The following is a 9,261-nucleotide window of genomic DNA, read 5'->3' as shown; positions in this document are numbered from 1 at the left end:
ACACACACTCCAGGGCTAAATTCCAGTGTAGCTCCCTCCATCACCCCTCACACACAGACATCCTAAGACCCTGATCCCAGGTTTGTCAAGGAAGCACCCTGTGATTTCAAAGCTCTTAAAAACCAATATTCTTGCATGCATGGTGAGTAACTTACACAAGAACAGACAGGACTCATTGTACAGCACACGGAACATTGTAAAACAAGTGGATGTCTTTTCAAATAGGGAGGAGGAATTACTTTAGGAAGGACTGTGTAAGAAAGAGGAATATGGATTAGGGATTTTAAAATCAAAGAATAAGCCTGCCTGTAATCCCAAAACACATATCCACAGGATGTATGTATGGCTTAATTAATGGAAATTTGTCTTTGGGTTCTGGGTTTGAATCCTGCAATAGACAGGTGTTTAGCGAGTCTGCTGTAGATCAAACTGAATCAAACTGCTCCCCCCTTATCAGAGTCTGTTTGGAGCTCCGTCAGCATGACTCGGCAGAAAACGAGTGAAAACAATCTGCTCTGTTTGGTAAGATCATGCCTGTCCCAGGAAGATGTGTGCAGAGTGTGCAAAGACCTCAGCTGAAGAGATGAGTCTTATTGTTAGCAAGAGGAATGCTTCTTAATTGCCGCAGAAAAACACGTTTGACAGGAGCACAAACTGAATGTTTTGTTTCTCGGGGAATGTTTACAGATATATATGGGCTTGCCTTGAAACCACAAAGGACGGTGTTTTGAAATAGCATTGTTTGCTTTCAACAGTAGGATTTCTGCACAATGAAATCAAGGAAACAGGCCACAGCTAGCACACCTCAGACCTGAGGGCTCTGCACTGTAGCTCCACCAGACTCGCACTGTGGGCATTGTGCTTGTGCATTGCTGAATTATCCACCAAACTGCTGGATTAGAATGAGAATTGGTTTCGATGGTCTCTGGATACCAGTTTTTCTGGCTAACAGATATAAATTGTGTACTTTGAATTAAAGGAGAAATCAGATTAAAGGATAATTTTAATCAAAGCAGAAACAAGGCAGATATCTTTGGTCGGTAGTAGTTCAGGTGGGCAGCTGCGTCAGCATGCGTAGGCTGCAAAGGAACAAGTAATAGGTTTATTCCATGCTGAAAAAAAAGAAGAAAGAGAACACAACGTTTCGGCCGTGGAGCCTTCTGCAGGTGTCTTCTTCAGGTGTACACAGGTGCATACACCTGAAGAAGGCTCCACGGCCGAAACGTTGTGTTCTCTTTCTTCTTTTTTTCAGCATGGAATAAACCTATTACTTGTTCCTTTGCAGATATCTTTGGTTCCTAATTGTAGTTTTTATGTTTTTAAAAGATGCATTTATAATCCCTTATGTTCTCGAAAGTGTACAGTCCTCTGTTGATATTGTTGATTTTTAACATTTTTCTGAGTCAGGGACAGACGGGTTCACACCTCAGAGGCACCGCAGGGCTCATCAATGTGCCGAAGGCGCTTGTCCACACTGGAAGCATAACTTCACAGGCACCTCCAGTCCTCTGAGGCTCTGCATGGCTTGGCACCTCCAGACCTGTCTGAGTTATTGTCTCCCTGCTCCCCACCTCGCAACCTTCCTTCATCTCTCCGATCTCCTGTCTGTCCCCCCAAGCACGTCTACACTCTGTGGGTGACGGGACCTTCTCCAGCTGCACTCCAAAAGCTCTGGAATTCTGTCCCAAGGATATCAGAGTCACTGTCCCCGAGCTCTTTCAAATCCAGACTCAGAACCTTCCTCTTCAGAAAAGCTTTTATTTAATTGATGTCTGTGCCTGTCCCCTTTGCATCTTCTACAGTCTAAACCCTTCTTTTTAATTGTGCTAATTTCCTATCGCTATTTCCTCTCCTTGTTTTTATTTTCTTACTGTAAAGCATTCTGAGAAGCTACTTTTAAAGGCACACCTTTCTTTTTGGTTGTTGTGCTAAAAAAAACAGAAAGCAAGATCACAGGTATTTTTCTGATTTGAAGACCTAAAAAAAAGACCTAAAGTAAAATGAGTTGTTGTTCTAATAATTAGTCCACTTAAATAATTAAGATCCGAGATTAAATGAGATCAAGTTGTCTTTCAACTAAAGAGAATAATAAATCTGTTTCGTAATATCCCCTCCACGGCACTAGGCGTCGCTATTATCAATGTAAACCATTAACACCAAACATCTGTTTTAACAGATATCTGTACTCTTTGTGTTGTGGTTTACGGCTCTACATAAGTTTTGTTTTTCGTTCTCTGTGCGATTTTTCAAAGTTGGGCTGTGTTTGTAGTGAGGTATAGCACAATTAAAATACACTTTGATCAGATAAAGTACAACAATAAAGTTTTTTTTTTCCCCGCACACGGCGCTGGACTTATTTTGGGCTCAGGGATTGTATAGGAACGACAGGTTTGCTCTTTTAAATCGTGTTATGCTACTCCGTGCGGAACGAAAGCGATCCTGATATATAAAGGTAGATTTAAGCAGACTACACGGTACAAGCTGGATAACAGTGAAGTTTTTAATTGGTATATGATTAATTTTAGTGAATGTTCTTAGTGAAACAGACATCCATTCTTTCCTAGCGATATAGTCCGGAGTCAGTCCTTCCTTATGCATTGCAGTGAATTGTACAGATAGAGTCTGGGGTCACCGTGTGTTGAATAAAACACAATAATTCTGAAACTGACGGTTTTTCTTGTACTGCATCTGAATTATTCAACTACTTCTTCCCAAATGTTGACAGTGCTCTGTAGATAATTTTATGCCGACTGTTCGTCTTATTGTGACAGGTTGCAGCAAGAGTGAGTTAAATTGTATACACAATTTCCCCAATAGTGCATTTGTGTTTGTAGGCATTAAGTAACCTTTACTTTTTCTGCCCTCAGAAATCTCTCACGTCTCCTCTCCTTCAACGTAAACGTATAGTTTAAACGTAAATAGTTTCAACTGGTAAAATTGGTTGAAATTATTATTTTTGTAAATTAATTTTAGTGTTGGCAGCATGGTGTGACAGCACCACTGCCTCACAGCCCTTGGATCCTGGGGTCTGTTCCAGCCTGAGGTGCCTTCTCTGTGGTGCCCCCCTTGTTACTGGGTGCACTGATCTGCTGGCTAGGTTAACTGGTGTGTGTAAATTGTCCTTGTGTCCCTGTGTGTGTGCGCTCTGTGGTGTACTGGTTTGCTGCCCAGTGTTTAGTCACACCACATGCCCTGTGCTTGTGGGGTGAGGATCTGTTCACACTCTATAGGATGTTGTGGATATTGATAGTGGATGGATTTCTGTGTAAAGGAACTCATTATTGTGCTGAGTGTGTTTGAGTACGTAGAAAATGTAACTTGCAGAGTGAGCGCGGCGCTTTCTGGGAGTTTGGAGCTGTGGTGTGAAAAAAAGCAGCACTGTTCCCCAGCACCATGGGCAGCTTAGGACACATGGATAACTCCTGCCTCCCTCCAAGGGCGAGGAACCAGCTGCCGATCCACGTCTCTGTGCCTCTGTGCTCCCCAGGCGGGAGAGATGGAAACGGAGGAGGTGTCGGAGGTGCTGCAGCTCTCAGTGGGGGGTCGCCAGTTCACGGCTCGCAGGGAATCCCTCTGTCGCTTCAAGGACTCCATGCTCTGCTCCATGTTCAGCGGAAGGTTCCCCCTGAGGCGTGATCAGAGCGGTGAGCTTCCGCACGGAAAGGGGATTGTGCACGGGCCCGCGGGAGACACGCAGAGAGCCGCTGCTTTCGCACTGACACAGGTCTCCATGCATTTGTCAGACATGCTTTGAACGTGTGTTGCAGTGGTATTTCTGTCCAACTTCAAAAAGGATCCCCAAACTCCTGCTGTGTTATGACAGCCTCAGAGCTGAGTCTGATAATGTTACTGGCCTACACGATAACATACTTCTGTCTTTCACTAGAGCAACAAAGTAGCTGTCCTGTATTTACACAGCTGAAGTAGGTTCCAGGCAGTCAACTCTGTTGTATCTGTGTTCCCAGAGCTGTGTTATTCCATTCTCTGCTCCAGGGTCATGTGTGATTGACCGTGATGGACGGCTCTTCAAATTCCTGCTGGACTACCTGCACGGAGAGCTCCACCTCCCCGAGGACGAGGAGACGCGACTGGCCGTGCAGCAGGAAGCGGATTATTTCGGGGTGCCGTTCCCTGGCTCTCTGACCGAGCAGCTGGTGATGGAGCTGGAGGCAGGGGTTCAGCGAGACGGTCTCCCCCTGCGCCAGGTGAGCCTGCATCTCCTCCCACGCTGGTTTCTAGAGCCTTTCTCTACATACTGTATTACTCTAGCTGGACAACACCTGGAGATCCCTCCGATCCCTTCCAGCCAACTGGATTCCCCTTGTCTCATTTGCATAGGTGGATATCATGAGAAATAGCCACTTTCGTAACTGTAGGAATTCTTGTCTTGACTCCAAAGCTTAATATGTTTTGTTGAGACTGCCGTTTTGACTTGTGTATAGGAAAGCCGATTTTAAACCTTGCATAAAGCCTTTGGGATCCTGTGTGAGGCTGTAGCTTAATGCCGGTCACCCTGAGATGATAAGACAAGTGACTGCGGTTTTTGCATCTAAAACACTGTCAAAGGATGCGTCACCACCCGAATGAAACATAGCTCCGTCATGCAAGCATCTATAGGTAGGGGGCATGCAGCAAGGCCCGAGTTTGTGGAAATGCATTATCAACACTGAAATGGACAGAAGCGTCTCTTATTAATTCAGATCCCCATTACATTCAGACTGCGTATAGTCTCTCTTTGTATTTGCTGTCTGCGCCCCGTCCTCATGCCCATCCTTCATTAATCTCTCTGTGGGCAGAAGGCTTCCTGTGTGCAGGTAACAGCAGATCGGCTGTCCTGCAGGAGAGCGGCCGGGCGTGTCAGGGGTGTGCTCTTCAGTGCTGTGTCCTGTGTCCCAGGCCCTGGGGGAGCTGTGCCAGGCCTACGGGCGGGTGTGCACGGAGCCCGCGGTGTGGGTGCTGCACTACCTGAGCGCCTGCGGAGCCAGCTGCGAGAGCAAGGTGCTGGGGGTGTATGGGAGCCGGGAGCAGGGCCTGCAGGCCATGGACAGGCAGCTGGGGGGCAAGGGCACCAGCCGCAGCGTGCACCGCAGGTACCGTGGACCCGCCCACACGCGGACACACGTCGTCCGTCTGCGCTGTGCGCCGCAGGACGGAAGTATTCCCACACACTCCCAAGCCCCGCCCAGAATCACGGGCGCACCCATATCATCAGCTGCGCCGAGCGCTTGCTGGGCTGTGATGTCACCAGAGCACAAGGTGCGGTACGCGGAGTACAGTGCACCTGCATCACGGCTTTCCAGGGGTTACTCGCTCATTATCTCTGTGGCACCCCTGCTGTTGATGTTGTTCCGGATCAGAGAGCCAGCAGAGCCGGTAGATCTGTTGCAATAAAATCTAGACTATATTTTATGCTTTTGCTGCAACAGTAGCTTCTCAATGAGCAGAATGAGGAGGCGGCAGGACGTACCTTTTGTATTGAGGTAATAAGGGCTCCTGGCTCTCCTGCAGGGGCCGTTTCTCCAGGGTCCAGCACTCGATCAGCTCGATCAGAATATATAATGAATAACCATCCTTTGCCGTCCGGCGTATTGACGCATGGGTTTGTCTTTTCTCCCCCGTTCACGCTGTTCCTGGCCTCGGTGCTGCAGGGAGGCAGGAGGCAACATGCAGTGCATCTGGAGCTACTACTCCCGCTCCGAGCTGGGCAGGATGATGGACGCCTTCGACAGCTGGGAGGGGCGGGGTGAGTGCGGACCGCCACAGGCAGGGGCGGGCAGGCCTCCAGTTCCAACGTCAGGTGATCCCAGGAAGGTATCCCTCCTTACCCCTGCCCTCGCAACCGTGCAGTGCCTACGGACAGAAGCTGGAACTAAGCCATTCCGGACACCCATTGCCCCTTTCAGTGCTTGTTAAGAGATTTCATAAAAATCCACAACAACATTCAGTTTTGCTCCAGTGTAAAAAAAGTTCTCTTTTCTTCCCCTTTTTTAAGAAACTCACTGTTAATTTCCCACCAATGTATCTCAAAAAGAGGGAGCGTTCATCCGATCTCTCTTCTCTGGAATGATATTATCCCTTTATGGGCTTGGGATTTCGGAACGCATGGGGCAGATTTTGCCTTGAAGCACAGGGTCATCTATGGGAAATCCTCCCCAGCTTTCATAAAAGGTATCGGAGGGCATGTTATATCCCTAAGAGGGTAAAATGAGAAGGCGGATGGTACTTGTACATCACTCCTCTCAAGGGAGAGGAAATCTGGCCAGCTAGTGTCTTTAAATGAACAGCCTCCTTGCCACGGGGGGGGGTCTGCATGGCTCCCTGTAGACAGCGTGGTGCCTGATGGCCTGTGCGCGGTGCTCTCCCCCTGCAGGGGTGAGCTTCTGGAGGGTCCCTCAGGAGCTGATCGAGTGCTGGACCCTGGAGAAACGGCCCCTGCAGGAGAGCCAGGAGCCCTTATTACCTCAATACAAAAGGTACGTCCGGCCGCCTCCTCATTCTGCTCATTGAGAAGCTACTGTAGCAGCAAAAGCAAAAGCAAAAGCAAAATCAGAATCAGACTGTTTCCATAAGTATATTAAACTGTCTGATCGTGCAGAAAAAATGCCAGATATTTATCCTTCTTCCCAGGATAAAGCAGTGTTGCTCCTGTGAGCTGCTCATCAGACGTTGTATTTCTCCTTTACGAGCCTGCTGTATACACTTCCTGTATTTCCAGGTGCGAGTCCCACTACTTGTTTTGCCCCTACATTTGAATTCCTGTGTCATCTGCATTACTGCCTTTCTACTCCTGTCTGTGTCTTTCTCTGAGATACCTGACAGTTGTTTCTCACAGGATTCAGTCCCGTCTTTTCATGCTCTTAAGTAAACAGTAAAATCTGCGCGTTACTTCAGAACTTAAAAGGTAATACACCCAGCGTTGTTGTCCTGTTGACACAAAAAACAAAGTTTTGGCTGTATCAGCCTGAAAATAACTGCACACACAGAATACAATGTCCATATTAGAATCTTATTTTTTAAATATTTACATACAGCATGTTCAGGTATGCTGTAATAAACAGGGTACCTATTAATTGTGGGTATGATAAATAGGTATATTAAAATTTCCCCAGGGATAATAAAGCTTGAATTGAATACCTGGCTCAATTGTTCCCAGGCTGCCACCTCCCTCTCTGGCTTTGAGGTGGGAAATAATCTAGCCCTGCTTCTTCAGAACCCGAGCACAGTTCCCGCGGAGCGATTGTTTCTGTCTTTCATGCTGCGTTTTTCTTTCAGGTGGTTCCCTGATCTGCTGGAGAGGGAAGAAGAAGCGGAGCCAAGTCCCAAGCGCGTGGCCAACAGGATCACCTTCACCGGGCCATCCACCAGCACCGCCATCCGCGTCAGGAATTCTGGTATAGCGCGGTCCTCCGACCCCGCTCCGCGCCCCCCGAGAGCCACCCAGGCCCGCTGGCCGCAGCCTCGTGGAGCTCAGAGCCCAGGTGCGCAGCCCGGACACACGGAGAGCCCCCCCGGGGCTGGGCGTGCAGCTGGGCATGGCGGTGGCACAAGCCCGGCGGCGACAGCGAGGCTGGCCCCGCCCCCAGCACGGAGCCGGCAGCCGGACCCGCCCCCGCCCACGGCCAGCCGCCCCGTCCGTCTGAAGAGACCGGCGCTCCCGAGTCGAAACGAGAGGGCGGAGAAGAACGAAGGAGGCGGCCGGTCGTGGCAGGCGGGCGGGGGCGCTGGGCTCGGAGAGACGGGAGAGGGGCAGGAGCCGCCGGCAGCAGGAGGAGACCCGACAGTGAGCCAGCAGGGAGGGGCGCAGGGGACCGAGAGGAACGGAGAAGGCTGACGTGGTGCGTCTTAAACAGCGGCACAAAACAAACAACTTTTGATCACACGCTCTTTCTTGAGCAACACTGAAAGGACCCGTGTTTGGTGAAATACAAAGGCAGCCGCTCTGAAAGGAAACGGTTGATGTGTGTAGGCAGACACATCCTGTACGGTTCAGTGTTTTTAGATTTGCTCAGTGTTACTTCTCTATCATCCTTCTCCCTGCTCTCCACTAGATGTCCCCTTAATATCGTTCCTCCAGGATTCTCCTTCCAGCATGTTGCTCCTCTGTCTCAGCCCTTGAGTGCCAGTCAGCACCTGGACCAGAAGGCTTTTTCCATCCCTAAGCTGTATCACGAGTGCCAAGGAAGATCTGGGAAGGATTGCTGTTTCCTGATTTTATTCTAACATTCTTTTAATTTTAACCCTGCAATATGAAGAACTAAAATCTTCTTCCTGGTGGAACTTTCTAAATGTGGCCGTTATCCGTTTTTCCAGTATTTGAAGTTACTTCAGCAAGGGAGATGTTTCACTTTCTCACAGTGTAGTTGATTGTCTTGGTGCACCGCTGTTCAATATCAAGAGGAACTTAACTATTAAGACAGCTAAGTCATCTCATGGTGTTTCAATAGTTGTGAACATTTTGAATATGTAATGCAATAATTGTTGTTTCTCACTGAAACTATATCAATGAAGAGGCTGTAACGCACAGACAATGTGATGTAAGGTGTTTTAAACAAGTTGAAGCCTCTCTGCACACAATTCTGAGTTATACCTCAGTGTGTCTGTTTGCCTGTTACTGTATGAGGTGGACTTCTCGGACATTTATATCCATAACATTTTTCTCCAGATAATTTTTGGACATTTTTTTTATATTTTAATGATTTTCTTCTGCCACTAACAGTGTATTTGTGAGGCAGTTGATTCTTCTTGGGAAATAAAGCAGTTCTGAAACTAAAGTCCAACTATTCAGAGGTTCTAATGCTGTTTTGCTTTGCAGCTGATCTGAGCTCCTGTCACCTGTGTGGTACTTGATTTTGTAACCAGGTGTTTTTATGTTCTCTACAGTGTAGCACTAATGAGCAGTTCGATTTTTTGGATCACACTTTTTCTTTGCTGTAATTAATGTAACTACTGTATTTGTATGCAATGAAAATAGACCGATAACCTGAATCTGAGGGGTAGCAGTAGAGTAGAGATTTAGACTTGCAGGTTGAGGGTTCAAATCCCTGCTTTTCTTGAGCAAGGTACTTCAGTCAGGTCTCTTTAGTAATTACTCTTTTTTATACATGTATGGTTGAAAACTGCTTTGGATAAAAATAAAGGCCATACAAATTAGTGATAATGGTGGCTTCTAAGCTTGGCTTATTTCCTGATTTTAGTAAACTGCAGCAAAAACTGTCATCCCAAGAGTTTATTGGAAAAGAACTCACATTGTAAGCAATGCCA

At 47.6% G+C, this 9,261-nt stretch overlaps 1 protein-coding gene across 10 annotated transcripts; it reads left to right on the top strand.

Annotated features, from left to right (window-relative positions):
* Nucleotides 1-2,152: 2,152 nt before the first annotated feature.
* Nucleotides 2,153-9,157, top strand: LOC102696269 (BTB/POZ domain-containing protein KCTD18). 10 transcript variants are annotated; one of them, XM_069196577.1, is made up of 7 exons: nucleotides 2,155-3,644; nucleotides 3,994-4,205; nucleotides 4,897-5,090; nucleotides 5,649-5,743; nucleotides 6,371-6,473; nucleotides 7,273-7,835; nucleotides 8,075-9,157. In XM_069196577.1, exons 1-6 carry the CDS (start codon nucleotides 3,497-3,499, stop codon nucleotides 7,829-7,831), a joined length of 1,311 nt encoding a protein of 436 aa, XP_069052678.1. In that variant the 5' UTR covers nucleotides 2,155-3,496; the 3' UTR covers nucleotides 7,832-7,835; nucleotides 8,075-9,157. The 10 variants fall into 10 exon arrangements, with proteins under 10 accessions (XP_069052679.1, XP_069052678.1, XP_015214160.2 ...); XM_015358674.2 differs by having other exon boundaries at nucleotides 2,156-3,043; nucleotides 3,488-3,644; nucleotides 7,273-9,157; XM_015358673.2 differs by having other exon boundaries at nucleotides 2,157-2,273; nucleotides 3,488-3,644; nucleotides 7,273-9,157.
* Nucleotides 9,158-9,261: the final 104 nt, after the last annotated feature.

The sequence above is a fragment of the Lepisosteus oculatus genome, chromosome 12, assembly GCF_040954835.1.
Source record: "Lepisosteus oculatus isolate fLepOcu1 chromosome 12, fLepOcu1.hap2, whole genome shotgun sequence".
In the NCBI taxonomy this organism is placed as follows: Eukaryota; Metazoa; Chordata; class Actinopteri; order Semionotiformes; family Lepisosteidae; genus Lepisosteus; species Lepisosteus oculatus.
The sequence above is the reverse complement of the archived record's forward strand: the minus strand, read 5'-3'. Positions and strand labels throughout refer to the sequence as shown.

What these genes read in the sequence shown, in the direction of transcription:
- LOC102696269 (XM_069196577.1), top strand. Translation starts at nt 3,497, where the DNA reads ATGGAAACGGAGGAGGTGTCGGAGGTGCTGCAGCTCTCAGTGGGGGGT. An exon ending in CCTGAGGCGTGATCAGAGCG is followed by an intron (nt 3,645 to 3,993) that starts GTGAGCTTCCGC and finishes TCTCTGCTCCAG; the next exon opens with GGTCATGTGTGATTGACCGT. An exon ending in AGCCGCAGCGTGCACCGCAG is followed by an intron (nt 5,091 to 5,648) that starts GTACCGTGGACC and finishes TCGGTGCTGCAG; the next exon opens with GGAGGCAGGAGGCAACATGC.